This window comes from Pleurodeles waltl, chromosome 1_1, assembly GCF_031143425.1.
Source record: "Pleurodeles waltl isolate 20211129_DDA chromosome 1_1, aPleWal1.hap1.20221129, whole genome shotgun sequence".
Taxonomy (NCBI): domain Eukaryota; kingdom Metazoa; phylum Chordata; class Amphibia; order Caudata; family Salamandridae; genus Pleurodeles; species Pleurodeles waltl.
Genome location: NC_090436.1, coordinates 361,723,679 through 361,744,751, shown reverse-complemented (window position 1 = coordinate 361,744,751; position 21,073 = coordinate 361,723,679). Strand labels below are relative to the sequence as shown.

General features: G+C 45.1%; 1 protein-coding gene across 1 annotated transcript in view; it reads left to right on the top strand.

Moving 5' to 3' along the window:
- ADAMTS6 (ADAM metallopeptidase with thrombospondin type 1 motif 6) overlaps positions 1-21,073 on the top strand; it is a 1,391,222-nt gene that overhangs the window by 968,070 nt on the left and 402,079 nt on the right. Inside the window, exon 13 of the mRNA XM_069222749.1 lies at positions 20,919-21,064. Within this exon, the coding sequence (XP_069078850.1) occupies positions 20,919-21,064 (146 nt within the window). The remainder of the gene's footprint in view (positions 1-20,918; positions 21,065-21,073) is intronic.

The following is a 21,073-nucleotide window of genomic DNA, read 5'->3' as shown; positions in this document are numbered from 1 at the left end:
CTAATTTGCTAGCCCTTGCTGACTCATAAAATGGCATCAGGAAAATGTAATGAAATACAGGATCTTTGTACGAGGTTTATTTTTTTGCATATGTATTCATCTCAGCTGATTTCACCAGGGTTACCACTTAGGGAATATGGAAACACTGGCCATTTAGTCAAGTTAAATTACCAGAAATTCCATCCTGTTGGTCAGCCCTTTGGATTGATGGTTAGCTACTTGGACACCAAAGCTATAGGTAACATTGTAGTGGTAATGCGAAAAACTTAAGATGGCAAGTAAGCTTTAAGTCATTGTAGTTTGAATAACCCCATGAAAGACTGTTTCTCTTCTAACTAAGCACTTAATCTATGAAAGAGGATAGTTTTTCAAAGCTGGACTACCACACAAAGGTGAGCACTTATTGTCGTGTCTCGGCTAGCGTCAATAAAGATGCGATGCTGGGTAGGGCACAACTTCTTTATTTCTGCTTGGTGTTCGGAGCATCACATTCTATGCCCTCACTCTATCACTGTCAATCCCTATCTACCTACTTCCCCACCAAGCTCCTCTCCTTTCTTCCCCTGGCTCCACCTGGTGGGACCATTCCCACCGCAAGGGTGGGAATGGCCTAACATTTAATTGCTCTTTTACGACATTACATTGATGGCATTGCAATTCCTGATGAAGGTAAAACTCAGCAGATATTGTATTTATTAAAGTATTTACAGGGACAACCTAGTCAGTTAGGCAGCTGATTATTGCACAATTAACTAAGAGTACAATAACAATCTTAAAGTACCAACAACTAGAAAAACATAGTATAAAGTTAACTTAGAGAACACTAAGAGGAGCATGATATGAACTCATGTGCTGAGAGCAGCCAGCCCAGATCAGTTAATATGGTTTTTAGAAATAATTCTTCAAACTTGATTGTTAAGTACATTAAATGTTTGCTTCTGAGATGCACTGCCTACATTTAGAAGGTGTGAAGATGGCAAGCTTGTTCCCCAAAGCACCTTTGTCCATATACCAAAGGAGGTGAATAGAGTGCCACACACATGAGACTCGGGTAACACACCTCCCAAGGAAATGACTGACAAAATCATGCTTTGGTGGAGCAACTGCTGGATAAACTGCCAGAGGCTGCTTTAGGGACTGCGCTTCACCTGACAGCATACCCTATTAAAGTAGGTGGGCACAAGAGGGTAGCTTGGTCAGTAAAACTAGGGGGTGTGAGCTTCAGATTTTCCAACAGCCATGCTGGCATATCATGTTAATCATTATATGGGAAGCTGAACATAAGGGAGGCTTAAGGGTCACTGTAAAAGAAAAAGAGTGCGGAATGTGAGGGGTACTTAAAACACAGGATTTTTTAAGATAACCATGTTTTAAGACCTTCAAAACAGAGACGAGTGTGTGTATGTGTTTTTGTCTCAATGACTATTTCAAAATGCTAGGTGAAATCGAACACTCATCTTACCATGCCCGACTGAAAGTTCCTGTACCCAACTATTTATTAAATAATACATTTATTAGTGGGGTGTAACACCCCAAACACCCACCCTGAAGTTACACTCCTGGGTTGGCACCAGATATGGAAGAACCATCCTGCACATACTCAAATTACTTTTTAGTTTTTCTTGGTGTTCCCTAGTAGACTTCATGCTCCTTGAGAACCTTCTTTTTCTCAAACATTACTTTAGATGTGGCCTGCATGTTAAAGAATCAAGGCCACCTCCTCTTTTGAACAACAACTAGATAATGTGAGTGAAATAAGATGTCCTGGACTCCAGAAGATTGATATGTAATCATAAATCTGTCTTTCTACCAGACCTCTTTTATCCACAGCAGTCTTCTGGGCATCTGCTTCACAACTCCAAAAGAGAGCAATCAAAAATGAGTTACCCAGGGACTCTCCAAGACATCGCTACAAATGTCAACTCATTAACAGCATGTTAAGCCCGGGGTACATCCAAGAATGCTGCTTCAATTTCCTGGAGATGCTCGAGATACTGAGCTTGTTCGGAGGTTTTCAATTGTTTTCTGACTGACCACAGAATGTATTTGGATTGTCTCAATTTTTTTAGCAAACTTTTGCGTGGCTGTTCGTTCATAATGGAAAAAGTGCCCAGCTAATGCAGTGGTTAGAAATTTAACTGCCCGGGCATTATATACTAGTGACAGTGATAGAATAGTTGTCGGTTTTCCTACTTTCCAACCCACATTTGACATCTTTGGGATTACCAAATACTTAATGTCTAGGAAACAGTGTTCTCTGTTGTGCTTTTTTCTTTTATAAAACATTGTGTTCAGATGCATCAGTGCTATTGGTTTAATTGAAATGAACCTAGCATACAGATACCGCAATACAGTGATTTGTTAAATGAAAATCTATTCCCATAGACAGGGTGTCCCAGTGAAATGGAATCATCTGTCAACCCTAAGAAAACTAGTAAATGCAGCCATTTTCACCAATGGGGTAACAGCCGTAGTTGCCAGCTATGGAACTGGAGAACCATGCTCGATTCTAGGCGTCAGCTCAACCATGCCATTCTGGGCAAATCATGTAATCTCCTTGTGCCTAAAAAAACAATGAATGCGCCTTTGTGTAATGTAACTGGTGCTTATGTAAAGCGTTCAGTACCTTCGGGTCGAGTTTGCAATATACTGTATAAAACTTCTAAAAGAATGTTGATGCATTGCATCCAGTGGAGTAACAAGGGCCCCTGCAGCTCTCGCGCTGCGGTGGGGACGCCTCGAGAACCACGTGGCTCCCTCAACACAGCACATGTCCTGAGTGAGTTCGGAGGAGGCCATGTTCTTTTAAGGGGGGCCCTTCCGGGTTTGTAATGCCACTGTTTGCATCTGGAGATTTTATAACCAAATAATGAACACCCACCCACACATCCATCGGATTAGAAACTGATCCTATTATTCATACTGAACATTTAATTGGAAATCGCTTGCAAGTTGTAGGAAGGACTTTAATGGTAGTGCGACATTGTTTCAAACGTGTCTTCATTTCAAATGCATTACACAAATAATAGGTATTAGATAGTACGCCTATTGTCAATATCTTTATGGCCAATTTAGTATAACTATCATACTGTAATAAAGGGAGAAATTATTTATTCCAACCGGAGGCGGAGCTAACACTAGTGCACCAGGATACCGTTGCTGACAATTAAAGGGGCTTTCAGCACCCCAGCTACGGTTGGTTTTATCTACCTAGCTCCAGGTGGAGGCTGGGGAGGGGGCTAGTGCCCTGGCTTGCATTAGGGTCCATAGCACACTTGCTATGACGCTGACGCCCAACCGGGCCCTTTATCGTGACTCTACGTTTCATGCTTTGCATGTAAGTGTATGAGTTTAGCTTAGACAAAGCACTGTAAGAAAACCATGTACTATTGTAACCTGCGGAGCATTAATCAAAGGAATTACCATCATAAAAATGCCTTCCCAGGGAACTTTCCATGCCCCGGGGTTTTATAATGTTTGTAAACAGTCTTGAAAACGACCAAAATGTCTGAAAAGAATGCAAGAGACAAGCCGTTGGAGACACCATAAAGGTTAGTGAGGCAGAGAGACCTGGGAAGGTCTTTCTAGCAATTAAAATGCTGGGCAGCAGAGTGCCATAGAAAATAAGTAAATAAATACATAAATAAATGCAGGGTTCATAGTTTTTCTTAGAAGTTCCTTGAGTTACTACTGAAAGCCAGGTTTGCCAAATACCAAGGCAGTCTAGTCTTGATTCTATCTCATACTTTTTTCTCCTGACACCCTACTCATCCTGTCTCTTTATGTCATTCTTATAAAGTGGTTCTCAGCCTTTTGACTTCTGTGGGTCCCCCCTTTATCATTACTGGAACCTTGGGAACCCAACTGAATCATTATTAGAATCTGGGGACCCATCCCCCCTCCACTGAGTCACTACTGGAAGCCAGTGACCCCGGCCTAAACATTGTTGATGATTTGAATCGAAAAACATTACCCAAAAAATCTAGAAACCAGTATTTAACAAACACATGCACAAATGATCACACATTTTATTTAATTTGCTAATAAAGATTTTAAAAAATGAGAATGTTAATTTTAATAGGAAGTTTGGACCTTTTCTAAATTCAATTGAAGTCACAGCTCGTCCATACTACTTTCTATTTAATGCACCTGCACTGCTTCTACAAATGAATCTGAGGATACTAATTACATTTGTAGCCTCTTAATTCAAAATCCTTGAAATTTACAGTATGTTTTAAATTTTCAATTGTGCATTCAGCCCCTTTATTTATATACACTTTATTAATCTGTTAATAGTATTTATTTTCTAAGCAGTCACTGACCCCCTGACGAGGATTTGCGAACCCCTAGGGGACCCAGGAATAAAGGTTGGAAACCACTGCTTCTACAGATTCGTTTTCCTCCCCACTTTCTCCTTTTGTAACACTGTTTTCTATATTTCTTTTCCTCCTTATTCCTTTTTTTGTTCTTTCACTCTGTACCTTTGATGTCAAAGTCTTAAAATCTGATGATTTAAAATAAGTCTTTGTTCTGAAAAATGAATGCCAGTGCTCACTACCAGCACAAATTAAGGACAGTTAAGAGAAGGCAATTGTCCATCACTTCATATCTGTCCATATGGGCGTTTCGCCTAAGAGATTTGCACTCTATGGGGTTCTTCCTCGTATGAGTCGTTTTCAGTTCCCTGCTTTTCGGAGCAATTGGTGTAGGTTTTTAGCCATACTTTTATGTTTAATTATTCCCTAAGGGACCTTGTTAAGTGCTTCTTCTGGGAGTAGTTACTATATAGTTCCTTGCATAAGTAAGGACTCTGCTGGTACATTCAATTTTCCCCCATTTTTTCGTGGGACTTTCCTATGTTTAATCAAAAGGAGGTGGCATGGGATTTTTGAGGTAGTCCAAGTAGAGAAACGCATGACTACTGTTTTGTTTACCAGAACCCTACAGTTTTCGTGTCAATTTACTCCTGAAAGCCTGCACTTTTTCTGCACTACTAGCCTCGCTACAGTGTGGGGAATCTGTTATGTCATACCCTTAAAGTATTTTATTTTAGAAGAACGTTATCAACAGGTGACATAACATTATTACTTAAAGAAATATCTGACATACCTCACACAAAAAAAGGAAGTATTCCGTGGCCCCTCACAACACTCCATGTGCCCAAGAAGAGAACAGTTTACCTGACGGGTCTGAGCTAGAAAATATAAAAAGTCCATGCCTCCTCCTGTTGATAAATAATCATGTTAGTTACAGCTTTGTGACATGTGAAACCCCACATTTCGATGAGAGTTTATAAATAGCCTTTGTTTAATATCCTACTTTATGAGGGCCTCCTTGAGAGAGCCATAGGTTTTTAGTCAACAGCATTGTAGACTGTGTGACGTATAGTTTCATTTTCCCCATTATAAGTGTAGAACTACAATTCCCATCAAGTAGAGGAGTGTGTAACCTAAACTGTCTGACTCAGTCCCTGATCATATGGTCCAGCCGGCATCTGTGCTAAAAGAGAAACCAATGACTATGCTGGAGAATTTTCATCCTTCGCAGGAATAAATGCTCAACTTAGATCGACAGATTCATGGACCCTGTAGAGGGTGTGGTAAAACCATAAAACACAATTTCAATACAAATCCATTTATGATAAACAGCATGGCCAATGTGGCCATACAAGAATAACTACAGTCAGGAATAGAGTTAAGGGATTTATTACAAACTCAAGTTTAGTGTCATGTAGGAAATCGCAAAATGAAGTTATAAAGTTACAGAATCACCAAGGGATGTCCATGGCAACGAAAAAAGTTCAAGCAAATGAGCATTAACAAAACTAAGCATTCTAAAAGAATAATGCAAAACATTAACAAAAGATTCTGAGATACAGAAAATAAATGTTGCTCACCTTTATCTGATAGAGACAACTAGCCGATGATTCCTTACCTTAAAATTCTCTCCAGGCTTCAGACTGAATGTGGAAGAACTTTTCAGCAGTACCGCTGCATGTCGGTAGAGGGCGCCTTGCAACTCTGTATTGATGCCGTTCACCGGATATGACGTTGACGGAGTCCATATAATCACTCCACTGTCACGCTGATGTCAGTTTCTTATTTTTCGCGCTGCAACTCGGATCAGGGGAAGCAGTTCCTTTTGGCGGTCTGTTGGTTTAAGCAGTGTGGATGCCTCTGGCTTCAAGCCTTGTGGGTCCTGTGCTCAACAGATGTTGATCCTGGACCCCCATTCTGTCTGTATGTAGCGGAGAGAGATTTGCTCTCTACGGGGTTCTTCCTCATATGAGAGTCGTTTTCAGTTCCCTGCTTTTCGGAGCAATTGGTCTAGGCTTTTTGCCATACTTTTATGTTTAACTATTCCCTACAAGGACCGTTAAGTGCTTCTTTTGGGAGTAGTTACTATATAGTTCCTTGTCTAAGTAAGGACTCTGCCGGTACATTCAATTTCATTCCATTTTTTGGGGCATTCTCATATGGTTTGTAGGGTGTGTCCTTTCCCACTGGGTGGAAAGCAGTGTTTCTGCTTTCAAATCCATGTTCCATATCCTCTTGAGGTTTTTAGTACATCTTCAATTGGAAGTGTCCCTCTTTTTCCTTATTATTACAACATTTCTCATGTTCTTTCATACAGAGGGCACATTCTGTCACTTTTATAGAGCGCTGGTTCCATTCCATACTCTACTTTTCTTATGAACTGCTACATTCCTTTTGTGCACTGGCCCATATGCTTTTTGCTGGGTCATGTGCCAGTCTTTTTCTTCTTCATGGACATTGTAGTCCTCCTTCTGATCTTTCTGTCCGATCCTGGATGCAGTTCACTTATCCCTCGTAGATATATCTATTTAAATAATGTTATATTCTTACTTGCTCCTTCCTTTTAACCATAATGTCAGTGTGCTTACTTTTTTCTTCCCCCTGTGTAGGTTCGGGGCTTCATTCATCTGCGTATGGGTTCTTGGCTGTATTCAAGAATGTTAGCCTTGCCCTCCGAGGTTGTTCCCATCCCTATCCCTTTGTTTTTTTTCCCTCCTTGAGACTCTTTCCCCTTATGTGTGACCTTGGTCATCTTTTCACTGCTATATTCCGGCATTTAATGTGAGGATTTGAGCTCTAGCACTTGCTTAATTCTTTCTGTGACTGCCATACGGAGGTAGTAATGTCTCTTACTTTTGTCGGCCATTATTCCTCTCCAGCCGCATTTTGTTTAGTTGCTTAGAACTGTAGCCTCTGGTATAGACACTTGCATTTGACCTTGCAGACCCCTGAAGGTCCAATGTTAGAATCCCATTCTTGGAGTCAATGTCAACTTTACTTTCCCCTTCAGGATATTTTATTGGTCAGTCCACATATTTGTCTGCTTTCTTTTACGTAGGTTTTGTGCTTCAGAGAATATTCCCCCTTTTTGGTTTTAGCATGCTAGCATTGCTTTTGCTGCTTGGCCAGCTTTTTCTTCCTTGAGGGGTGTGATTTGTCTCTCTTTCAGATATTTTATTTTCCTACTGCATTGCTGTTTGTTCAGCCCTTTTCTTTCTATATTTCTATTTACTATGTAACTATATATGTGTATCTACATATATATGCTTCATAGGTCTACATCTTTATATTTATATATACATCTGTGTCTAGCTAGGCTCTAAACATATCTATAGATACCTTGCATGAACACATATATGTCATTATATCTATATGTGTGCAGGTGGGTGCTTTGGCATATCTCTATTCAGATCTCTTCATTTCTCCATGACATGTTGTGCATATTGCACACCCTTTGTGTCCCCTGTCATCCCTGTCTGTGTGTATTACAATTCTGTTACACATCTCTACAGCTCCTTCTCAGTATTTCAGGAGGAGTGCACTCTATCACTTTACTCTCCCTACAGTGTTGAGTTTTCAGCTTGTTGCTGGTTTTCCCTACCCAGGCTGGTTGAGGCAGCGTGCATGCATTGCTTGTCCTCTTTACATGTCGTCTGTGGATCCCTCTTGTTAGGTGTTCCATTCCCATTATCTCAGTGACTTTTGAGGTGGTCTTGCATCTTACTCCTAAGCTTTTTATCGGAACAGCCCCTACCTTAGGGCTATACATGTTAATGTTCCTATTCCTTGTTGTCTCTGACAGATTAATTTTCATTGCAATGTGCTCCGCTCCCCGTGGCATTCTATATCTTCTTAACATATTCTGTGGGTATTTCCACTATTCTTCTGGTGAGACGAATGTTCTTTCCTGTAGGAAAGTCCTCCTTTTTGCCCTAGTCACCCCCACACTTTCTGGACAGGTACTGGTGGTTACTGACTCTTGACTGTGCCCTGGGTACTGCTTACCAGTCCCAGGGCCAGTGCTATGTGTAAAGTGGATATGTAAATTAGGTGAATTATAATTGGCAAAGTTAACCTACCTATAAGTCCCCAGTATATGGTAGGGCATGGAGGTTTAGGGACCCCAGCATAGGTAGTGCCCCAATAGGTGCCCAGTGTCATTTTAAAGGCAGGCCTGCCTTGCTGGCTGCTTTTAAATTAAAGTTACATGCAAATTCAACTTTGGAATTAAAAGTAGTTCCAAAGTCTTAAACTACCTTATTTTTACATATAAGTCACCCCCAAGGTATGCCCTATGTGCCCCTAGGGCTGGGTGCCATGTAAATATAAGCAGGGTGTTGGAAAATGGGTTATTGGTAGGGCAGGTAGGTACCTACACCTAGCAACAAGCCACTAACCTCCACATAGGTACAGTTAGGTCTCAGTAAATTAATCCCAGCTCAACCCTTGGTAGCTTGGCAACAAGCGTCAAGGCTTAACTTAGGAGACAAAGTGTAAAGCATTCAAATATCACAAAACAGTAATTAAATAAAACACAGGAAACTGTTTAAAAATCCAAAACCAATTTATAAAAATAGCTTATATTTTTATCTTTAAAATGACACAAAAACGATTAAAATCGGTTCAGGGGAACCAGAGATATGAATTTTTAAAGTATTATTATTTTCTAGCGCTTAGAAACAAAAAGCGCCAATCGGGTCATCTGGTTGCACCAGGACCGGGGCAAAGTCAATCTTTCAGGCTGACCGCGATGGAGCCCTGCTCGGCTACAAGTCGCGGGAGGCCTCGGTTAAAAAGTTACCTTCTGACTTAGTCTCTTTTTTGATGTTTTTCTTCCCCGGGACGAACCTGCCAGTTGAATCCGACCTCCTGGAGCCCTTGTCCGGATACGCGAAGTCGGTTTCCTCGGTGGTGATTTTTACCTTCGGACTTAGTCGTTTTTTCGAGATGAAAATCCTTCGACCGGGGTAAACCTGGATCTTGATCCGACGTCCGTGGAGCCCTTCTCGGATACGATGGCTGGGAGGTCCCGGTCAACTTTTTACGTTCGGACTTAGTCTCTTTTTTGGATGTTTTTCTTTACCGGGACGAACCACGAAGTCAGGCCGGGTCGCGGTTGAGGCAAGCCGGCTAGAATTTCCGCGTCGGGTCGGTCACTTTATGGAGCTTTTTTTCAAAAATTCTCCAATCTTTTCCAAACTTCTGGGGCTTCACCCAGATGTTCTTTCAAGGTTCTTTTGGGGTCCACAGCTCACCCCAAGGGTCCAGAAGTTCTGTGATGGTCCTTGGGAAGTGCGGACTTCAACTCCCAGAATGCACCTGGCGCAAACTCCTTTTTGGCCACTGGACAGTGGTCAGCTGGTCACTTTTTCAGGAGTTGGTGCAGGGGACTCTGGATAGCAATTTTTCACCTGTAGCAAACAGGGAGTCCCTCCTTGAACCAGTTGAAGCCAGGCAAAGTCCTTCTTGTGGTGAAGCCCAAGTGTGCAGCTGGTGCAGTCTTTCTGAGTGCAGGGTCCAGGTGCAGGCCAGGGGTCCAGCAGGGCAGTCCTTCTTCTTCTTTAGTTCCTTCTTCTTGAAATTTGGTGGGGATCTGAGGTGTGGGGGCAGGTCTGCCAGTTTTATCCTTGCTCCTGGGTGAAAAGCAGGGGGGTCCTGGTCCTCCAATCAGGTGCAGGGTTGTCCCCCTGTGATGACAACTTCCTGGGAAGTGTGGCAAAAATCCATCCCAAAAGGCAACAGTCTCTAAAAATCCAACATGGCTGAATCTGATTTTTGGAGGTTACATCTGGCTGAGCCCACCCACTGGTGTGGCTAAAAATCATAAACACACCCCTCTCCTGCCCTCACCTAATCTAATCAAGGGGGAACCTAGCTGTCTGGGGTTGCAGGATGTGGGGGTGTTGCTGGGTGCTCCAGATGTCCTTCTCTGCCTTTGAAGACCAGTTTGGCAGCCCTCCCCCTTCCTGCCTCACCATCTGCTGAGGGGAGATTCTCTCCCCCAAGCACATTCCTTTGTGTGAAGCCTGGCCACTTCACACCTAATTAAGGCAGCCTGGCAGAAGCTGCTGCAGGCTGGCCAATCAGAGCACAGCAGCTAAAACAATGCAGAGCTGACATTGGCAACTTTTTAGGTAAAGTCTAAACTTTTTACCTGGACAAGTTATATTAAATCCAACAACTGGAAGTTGTGGGATTTATTACAACAATCAATTTGATACCAAATTCTTGGTATGTAACATTTAAGGAGACTTTAAAATTTAAAATAAAGTCTGCCCATTCTAGCCTATGAAGGCCATTTACTTCAATGAGGGAAAAACGAATTTGGCTGTTTTTACCTCACCAGGGCTTATAAATCTATTTTTATAAAGTCCCTGCTTATAGTTACATGGCACCCAGCCCTAGGGGCACATAGGGCACACCTTAGGGGTGACTTATATGTAACAATAAGGTAGTTTAAGACTTTGGAAGTACCTTTAATTCCAAAGTCGAATTTGCATATAACTTTAATTTAAAAGCAGCCAGCAAGGCAGGCTTGCTTTTAAAATGACACTGGGCACCTCAGCAGTGCACCTAGGTGTGCACCACCTATGCTGTGGTCCCTAAACCTACATGCCCTACCATATACTAGGGACTTATAGGTAGGTTAACTTAGCCAATTATAATTAGCCTAATTTGCATATCCATTTTACACAGAGCACTGGTCCTGGGACTGGTAAGCAGTACCCAGGGCACAGCCAAGAGTCAGTAACCACCAGTACCTATCCAGAAAGAGTGGGGGTGATCAGGCAAAAAAAAAGGACTTTCCTACACTGCCCCCCCCCAGATGAAAGGTGATGGGTACTAACCTATACCCTGGTAGTCCTCATCAGCTAAGTGGAAAAACCTGGAAAGGCCATCTGCATTGGCATGAGCAGTCCCAGGTCTGTGCTCCACTGTGAAGTCCATCCCCTGTAGGGAAATGGACCACCTTAACAGTTTTGGGTTCTCCCCCCTCATCTGCATCAACCATCTGAGAGGTCTGTGGTCAGTTTGTACACGGAAGTGAGTGCCAAACAAGTAAGGCCTCAACTTCTTCAGGGACCAAACCACAGCAAAGGCCTCCCTCTCAATGGCACTCCATTTTTTCTCTCTGGGGAGTAGTCGCCTTCTGATGAAGGCAACTGGGTGATCATGGCCCTCTTCATTAACTTGTGCTAACACTGCCCCAATCCCTTCCTCTGAAGCATCTGTTTGCACTACAAATTCCTTGCTATAGTCAGGGGCCAGTAACACTGGTGCTGAACACATAGCCTGTTTTAGGGTGTCAAAAGCTTTTTGACACTCTGGGGTCCAAATGACCTTCTTGGGCTGTTTCTTGGAGGTAAGCTCAGTTAGAGGGGCCACTATGGTCCCAAAATTTTGAACAAACCTCCTGTAATACCCAGTCAGGCCAAGAAAGGCCCTGACCTGAGTCTGGGTTTTTGGAGCCTCCCAATCCAGGATAGTCTGGATCTTGGGCTGGAGAGGTTGTACATGGCCTCCACCAACAAGGTGGCCCAGGTACACAACAGAACTTTGCCCTATCTGGCACTTGCTTGCCTTGATAGTCAGGCCTGCTTGAAGCAGGGCCTGAAGCACTTCCTTCAGGTGGACCAGGTGGTCCCTCCAGGTGGAACTAAATACAGCTATTTCATCCAGATAAGCTGCACTAAAAGATTCCAACCCAGATAGGACTCTATTCACCAACCGTTGGAAGGTGGCAGGAGCATTTTTCATCCCGAAGGGCATCACCTTGAACTGAAAGTGGCCCTCTGGTGTGGAAAATGCTGACCTCTCCTTAGCTCTTGGATTTAAGGCAATCTGCCAATATCCTGAGGTCAGATCAAATGTGCTCAGGAATTTGGCAGCCCCCAACCTGTCAATGAGCTCATCAGCTCTAGGTATGGGGTGAGCATCAGTCCTAGTGACTGCATTTAGACCTCTGTAGTCCACACAGAATCTTAATTCTTTCTTCCCACCTTGGGGATTAGCTTTGGGCACCAGTACCACTGGACTGGACCAAGGACTATCAGAGGGCTCAATTACCTTCAGGTCCAACATCTTAGCCACTTCAGCTTTGATGTTGGCCTTGACCTGGTCAGACAGCCTGTACAGCTTGTTCTTGACAGGCAAGCTGTCACCAGTGTCAACATCATGGACACACCAATTGGTGAGTCCAGGGGTCAGGGAGAACAGACTAGCAAACTGTCCCAAGACTTGCTTACAGTCTTGTTGTTGCTGATCTGTCAATTTGGGAGAGAGTACCACTCCCTCCACTGACCCATCTTTTGCCTTTGAGGACAGGAGGTCTGGCAGAGGTTCACCCTCCTCCTCCTTCCCTTCATCAGTGACCATCAGCATGGTCATGTCTGCCCTGTCCTGGTGGGGTTTCATCCTGTTTACATGTAGGATACTGTGAGGATTCCTGGGGGTGCCAAGGTCCACCAAGTAGGTGACCTCACCTTTTTTCTCTAGGATTGGATAGGGCCCAGTCCATTTGGCCTGTAGTGCCCTAGGAGCCATGGGCTCCAAAACCCACACCAGCTGTCCTGGGTGATACTCAGGCATGGTAGCCTTTTGATCATGCCAGAGCTTCATGAGCTCCTGACTGGCCTCCAGGTTTCTGCTTGCCTTCTTCATATACTCAGCCATGCGAGACCGCAGGCCTAGTACATAATCCAGCACATTCTCCTTGGATTCCTTGAGAGGCTTTTCCCAAGACTCTCTCACCAAGGACAATGGGCCTCTTACAGGGTGCCCAAACAGTAACTCAAAGGGGCTGAATCCAACCCCCTTCTGTGGCACCTCCCTGTAGGCAAACAGCAGGCATGGGAGGAGGACATCCCATCTCCTCCTGAGTTTGTCAGACAAACCCATGATCATGCCCTTCAGGGTCTTATTGAATCTTTCCACCAGACCATTGGTCTGTGGATGGTAGGGTGTGCTGAACTTATAAGTAACACCACACTCCTCCCACATGGCTTTCAGATAGGCTGACATAAAGTTTGTGCCCCTATCTGAGACCACCTCCTTTGGGAATCCCACTCTGGTGAACACACCAAGTAGGGCCCTAGCCACTGTGGGAGCAGTGACTGTCCGGAGGGGTATTGCCTCAGGGTACCTGGTGGCATGGTCCACTACCACCACAATGTACCTGTTACCTGAAGCAGTTGGTGGGTCTAGGGGACCAACAATGTCAATCCCCACCCTCTCAAAGGGAGTCCCAACCACTGGCAGTGGAATCAAGGGAGCCTTTGGCTTGCCCCCTGTCTTGCCACTGGCTTGACAGGTGACACAGGAGCTGCAAAACTCCCTGACTTTTTCTGACATTTCGGGCCAATAAAAATGGTTGACCAGCCTGCTCCAGGTCTTGGTCTGTCCCAAATGACTAGCTAAGGGGATATCATGGCTTAAGGTAAGGAGGAATTCTCTATACTTTTGGGGGACCACTACTCTCCTAGTAGCCCCTTCTTTAAGGGCCCTTGCCTCAGTGTAGAGAACTCCATCCTCCCAGTAAACCTTGTGGGTACCACTGGTATCCCCTTGTTCTTGCCTGGCAGCAGTCTGCCTCAGGCCCTCAAGAGTGGGACACTCTCTTTGTCCCTGGCACAAATCTTCTCTGGTGGGCCCACCTGCCCCTTGCAGTTCTGCCAAGTCAGGCAGAGTTTGCAGGGAAGGTGTCCCTCCCTCAGAGTTCAGATCCTCCCCCTCAGGGTTGGATTCTTCCTGACCCTCTGTACTTGTTGGGGCTGGCAAGCCAGAGCCAGTGCCTTTTCTCTTTTTCTTGGAGGCTTGGCCCATTGTTCCAGGGTCCAAGTGTCCAGCATTCCCCTGTTGTGCCGCCTGTGACCTGGTCACAGCACACACCCATTCAGGGAGGTCCAGCATCTGTGCATGGACCCTTCTTTCCACTTCTGACCACTCAGATGCTTCAAGATCATTCCCCAGTAGACACTCTACTGGGAGGGCAGGAGCTACAGCTACTTTTTTAGGGCCAGTCACACCTCCCCATTCCAGACTCACCATAGCCATGGGATGGAGTTTGGTTCTGGTATCTGCATAAGTCACCTGGTGGAAGACACCAGGTAAGACCTGCTCTGGAGAAACCAGCTTTTCTGCGACCATTGTCACACTGGCTCCTGTATCTCTCAGAGCTTCCACTTCAGTCCCATTGACTTTAGGCCTCTGCCTATACCTCTCCATGATGGGAGGTAAGGTGGCCATAGTTGCAATGTCCACCCCACCCACGGATACTAAGGTGACCTCAGTGTACCCTGATTCCACCCCTGGGCCAACTTCCACCCCCAACCCTACACTAGCAATCCCCTGGGATTGCCCACCAGTGGGGGGCTTCTTGGAGCAGATAGCATCTCCTCTTTTATGTCCTGGCTGATGACAGTCAAAACACTTGCCGGCCTTAGCAAGCTCCTGAAACTTTCCTGCTTTAGCAGGATCATAATTCTTTCCCTGATACCCTTTCCCTTTAAAAGTGAATTGGCTCGGGGCTCCCCCTCCCTGAGAAGTTTTTGGGGACTCTTGTGAGGACTCTTTGGGTTTTTTGTCATCTTTCCCCTGGTTCTTCCCCTGAGAAGAACCATGTCCTCCCTTTTTCTGATCACCCCCTGGGGGTTTCTGGTTAACCCTAGTTCTTAACCAGTCATCTGCTGCCTCCCCCAGCTCTCTGGGGTTGGTCAACCTAGAGTCTACTAGATACTGGCGGAGCCTCTCTTGGACACAATTAGTTAGAAGGTGCTCCCTCATAATCAAATTGTACAGCCCCTCAAAGGTACTTACCCTGTTGCCCTGTATCCAGCCCTCCAGTGCTTTTACTGAAATGTCCACAAAGTCCACCCAGGACTGGGTGCTTGTCTTTTGGGTGTCCCTAAACTTAAGCCTATACTGCTCTGGGGTTAGACCAAACTTTTTAGTCAAGCAACTCTTCATACTGGGGTATGAGTCTGCATCCTCCCCACTCATGGTTAGGAGCCTATCCCTCCCAGAGTTGGGAACTAACTCCCAAAGGAGTGAACCCCAGTACTGAGGCTTGACTTTCCTCATCTGGAGGGCCCTCTCAAAGGCCCCCAGCCACTTATCTATGTCATCCCCCTCTACATAGGCAGGAACCACCCCTTTGGGTAATCTGGGGGCAAAACCCCCACCCAGGGACACCTCAGTTTCTTTCTCGCTGCCTCCATCTTTTCTTTCTTTGCTTGCCCACTTTTTCTTTTCTAGGGCAAGCTTATCTGCCTCCAAAGCTATGTAGGCTAGCTGGGCTTCCAGCTCTCTTTCTCTGATGGATGGGTTCTCTCCTCCTGAAAGGACCCCCTTCCTACCACTAGCTTTGGGTCTGCCCCTAGTGACTGTATCCACTGAGGACCGTTCCTCCTCTTCCTCACTTGGGGTCTGATGCCTTCTCTCCCCTGAAAGGTTAGAGCTAGCATCTTCCCCTTTTTCTTCCTCGTCTGGAGCTTCCTCTGTCTCTACCTCTTGGGCCTCAGCCCATGCTGTCAGGGATTTAATCAGGATTTCCTTCCTGAGATTAGTGGTTGCAGGCAACCCTCTTTCAATACACAACCCCCTAAGCTGGACTACTGTCAGTGTGGGTAGGCTAGCCAGATCAAGCTCCATGGTTCCCTAGTTTTGTGTCAACAAAAACGTTTTGCAAAAATTGGAAACAAGAATTTAGAAAAATTACAAAAATTCAATAATTGAAATTAATCCAGATTAAAAATTAAAAACAATTTTTGCACTAGGACAATTTAAAGGATTTTTAATTTGTTTTACCTAAAACTGTAACGTGATATTGAACACAAGTACTTTCCTACACAGGGACCTTATAAAAATAGTTTTATAAGCCCTGGTGAGGTAAAACAGCCAAATTCGTTTTTCCCTCATTGTAGTGAATGGCCTCCATAGGCTAGAATGGGGAGACTTTATTTTAATTTTAAAAGTCCCCTTAAGTAACAGATACCAAGAGTTTGGTATCAAATTCATTGTTATAATAAATCCCACAACATCCAGTTGTTGGATTTAATATAACTTGTTCAGGTAAAGAGTTTTAAACTTTACCTGAAAAGTTGCCAACTTCGGCCCTGCAGTGTTTTTGCTGCTGTGCTCTGATTGGCCAGCCTCTGGCAGCATGGCCAGGCTGCCTTGATGAGGTGTGAAGTGGCCTGGCTTCACACAAAGAGATGTGCCTGTGGGAGGAGATCTCCCCTCAGCAGATGATGAGGCAGGAAGGGGGAGGGGTGCCAAACTGGTCTTCAAAGGCAGAGAAGGAAATTTGGAGCAACCCAGCAACACCCCCACATCCTGCAAACCCAGACAGTTAGGTGCGCCCTTGATTAGATTAGGAGAGGGGAAGAGAGGGGTGTGTTTAGGATTTTTAGCCACACCAGTGGGTGGGCTCAGCCAGGTGTAACCTCCAAAAATCTCTTTCAGCCATGATGGATTTTTGAGGAATGTTGCTCCCTGGGATTGATTTTTGCCACACTTTCCAGGAAGTGGTCATCACAGGGGGAAGGACCCTGCACCTGATTGAAGAACCAGGACCCCCCTGTTTTTCACCGAGGAGCAGGGATAGAACTGGCAGACCTGCACCCACACCTCAGATCCCCATCAGATGCCAACAAGGAAGAACCACAGGAGAAGAAGGACTGCCCTGCTGGACCCCTGGCCTGCACCTGAACCCTGCACTCTGAAGGACTGCACCAGCTGCACACTTGGGCTTCACCACATGAAGGACTTTGCCTGGCTTCAACTGGTTCAAGGAGGGACTCCCTGTTTGCTACAGGTGAAAAATTGCTAACCAGAGTCCCCTGCACCAACTCCTGAAGAAACCAACCAGCTGACCACTGTCCAGTGGCCAAAAAGGAGTTTGCACCAGGTGCATTCTGGAAGTTGTAGTCCACACCCCGAAGGATCATCTCAGAGCCTCTGGAACCTTGGGGTGAGCTGTGGACCCCAAAAGAACCTTAAAGGAACATCTGGAAGAAGATCCAGAAGTTTGGAGAACTTTTGAAAAAAGCTCCATAGAGGGACCGACCCGCCTCGGCAACTCTAGCCGGCTTGGCTCAACCGCGACCCGGCCTGACTTGCAGGTTCGTCCCGGTGAAGAAAATCTCCAAAAAAGAGACTAAGTCCGAACGTAGGAAGTTGACCGGGACCTCCCAGCCAGCATATCCGAGGAGGGCTCCAAGGACGTCGGATCAAGATCCAGGTTTGCCCCGGTCGAAGGTTTTTCACCCGAAAAAGTGACTAAGCCTGAAGGTAAAAATCTCCACCGAGGGCTCCCGCAACGCGTATCCGGAGAAGAGTTCCAGGAGGTCGGATTGGACTGGCAGGTTCGTCCCGCTGAAGAAAATCTTCAGAAAAAAGACTAAGGGGGTGATTCTGACCGCGGCGGTCGGCAGTCGCCGCCCGCCAAGCGGTTCCCGCCGAAAGACCGCGGCGGTCATTCTGGCTTTCCCGCGGGGCCGGCGGGCGACTGCCAGAAGACCGCCGGCCGGCCGGCCCAGCGGGAAAGCCCCGTCAACAAGGAAGCCGGCTCAGAATTGAGCCGGCGGAGTTGAAGGGGTGCGACGGGTGCAGTGGCACCCGTCGCGATTTTCACTGTCTGCAAAGCAGACAGTGAAAATCTTTGTGGGGCCCTCTTACGGGGGCCCCTGCAGTGCCCATGCAATTGGCATGGGCACTGCAGGGCCCCCAGGGGCCCCTCGACACCCCATACCGCCATCCTGTTCCTGGCGGGCGAACCGCCAGGAACAGGATGGCGGTATGGGGTGTCAGAATCCCCATGCCGGATTCCCATGGGCAGCAGAAAGTCGGCGGTACACCGCCGGCTTTCCGCTTCTGGCCGCGGCTGTACCGCCGCGGTCAGAATGCCCGGCGGAGCACCGCCAGCCTGTTGGCGGTGCTACCGCCAACCTCCGCCCTGGCGGTATTTACCGCCAGGGTCAGAATGACCCCCTAAGTCCGAAGGTAAACTTTTGACTGGGGCCTCCCACGGGCTGTAGCCAAGCCAGGCTCCATTGCGGTTGGCCTTAAACTTTGACTTTGCCCCGGTCGAGGTGCGACCAGATGACCAGATTGGCACTTTTTGTTTCTAGGCGCTGGAAAATAATAATTCTTTAAAAATTCATTTCACCGGTTCCCCTCATCCAATTTTATTCGTTTTTGTGTCATTTTAAAGATAAAAATGTAATCTATTTTTATCAGTTGGTTTGGGATTTGTAAACTGTTTCCTGTGTTTTATTTAATTACTATTTTGTGATATTTGAATGCTTTACACTATGGGGGTTATTACAACTTTGGAGGAGGTGTTAATCCGTCCCAAAAGTGACGGATATACCACCAGCTGTATTACGAGTTCCATAGGATATAATGGACTCGTAATACGGCTGGTGGTATATCCGTCACTTTACCGTCACTTTTGGGACGGATTAACACCTCCTCCAAAGTTGTAATAACCCCCTATGTCTCCTAAGTTAAGCCTTGTCGCTCATTGCCAAGCTACCAAGGGTTGAGCTGGGTTTAATTTACTGAGACCTAACTGGACCTAAGTGGAGGTTAGTGGCCTATTGCTAAGTGTAGGTACTTACCTGCCCTTACCAGTAACCCATTTTCCAACATTTTCCACCTATGTCTCTCTTGTGGCTGGTCTACTCTGTCTTCAGTTAAACGGGTTGCTTCTTTATGAGAATTGGGTAGGACATGTTTGCAGACCCACCTCCTGGGTTAATATTGCTTTGGCATTTAATTTTAAGGTAAGGAATCTCCGCCTAGTTGTCTCCATCAGATGAACAAGTTATATACTTTCTGTAACGCCTTATCTGGCAGAGCCATAGACCAGCAGCAGATTCATTACCAACCCACCCATCCTCCCTGTTCTGGGAACTATTTTATCTTACCTCAGTATCCCTTTCTCTGTATTATTTTACCATGCATTTCAAGTTAGTAGTTGTAATAAAAAATTACTTCTATCTCTCTTGTTGGCACACTGTTCCCTTGCCACTTTCTATTGTGGCTCCACGTTGTTGCGTGGATTCTGGTAATAGAAAAAACTGACGTCAGTGTGTCGGAGGAGGGATTATATGGACTGCGTCTATGTCATATCTGGTGGACGACGCTGATACGGAGTTGCACAACACCCTTTACTGACACGCAGAGGTACTGCTGAAAAGTTTTTCTGGATCCAGACTGGTGCCTGAGGAGGATTCTAAGATAAGGGATCTGCGGCTAGTCTATGTCTCTACCAGATAAGGCGTTACCGAAGGTAAGTAAATTGTTCGACCAGCAACAGTGCAGTTCAAATCATCAAAGATAAATTTGGCTGGCCAGATTAGGAGATCACATGTGCAGGGCGGAACACATACAAGCAAAATACAAAAAGGACAAAAAGGGCATAAAGAATTTGGAAAAAGGTAATCTTGGGCATCAGTGTACTATCTAAGGTGGGCAAAAGATAGGTTACCAGGGAAAACGTCGGCATGTCAGAAGCTTGATCAAGAGTCTTCTGCAAAAGGTTAGGCAAAAATCTTTAGGTCTCAGAAAGACATTTCAAAGGGGCAAAGCTGAGAGGAAGATACCTCTCCAAGGGGCTCAGCATGCAGGGTTCTTCTTTAGCTTCATGACCAAAGTCCAACTGATCTACTACATATCAAAGTTCATTTGAGAAATCTGTTTAGTTTAGGACAACAGTTCATTTGATGTTGAAAGGGCATCATCCAATAGCAATCATTCACACAACTCCAGGTTGAAACAGTCATCTTAATTTCCAGGTCTGCCATGGGAATAACATCCATCCATGCGACTCCACTTGAGATTGAAACAAATATTTAATTTGCTAGTCCACAATGTTCCACATTTTCTGTATGTGTAAAAGAAAAGGCATCTTTTACCAAAGCTAGTCTTCTCACAGGAATGAAATCTGAAAGAAGGTTCACGTAAACTAAATGAATCAGCATTCTCTGCACAATTCACGAAATATAGGTCTAGCAGGCCTCACTTAAGCTAATTCAAGTGAGTTAAAACAGCACATCAATAAATACATTCTAATAAACACATTTTTCTATACAAACTTATAAATTCAACATTAATCATTCTTCATTAATATTCATGTTGCAATAACTTTAAACAAAATGACTGTCAATACATTTCAGTCAGTATAACGCAGAACTGCATTTCTCTATTTTTGCATACGTATTTAAAACATGAATCATTAGAAATTCAATATTGTTTCGATATATACTATTAGTCTTAAGTCTAAATTACAACATTATATCAATTAAATCCTTCAAACATTTAATTAACCCTTGAAATCACCAGGGTTTCTAACATTAGTCTAAACAGTAACATATTTAAAATGACTTCTCAGTGTGTCTCTCTACAGTTAAACTATTAGCACTTTGGTTAACATAATGCATAAACTGTCACATATAGATGACTTTTGTGACATTAGGGACAGCGCTAAAATTTAGACTACATCAACTATATAAATGGTGACTGGTCACCCTTGCGTGTTGTTGTCCTGAATGTTCTATCAGTCCTGATAATTGTCTTTTTTTTTGTGGAATTTTTCAGTGGTGCTATCAGGGCGAGTGTGTTCTCTTTGGCACTTGGCCCCAGAGCATAGATGGGGACTGGGGCCCGTGGTCCATCTGGGGCGAATGCAGCCGGACGTGCGGGGGAGGCGTGTCCTCATCAATAAGACATTGTGACAGTCCAGCGTAAGTAGC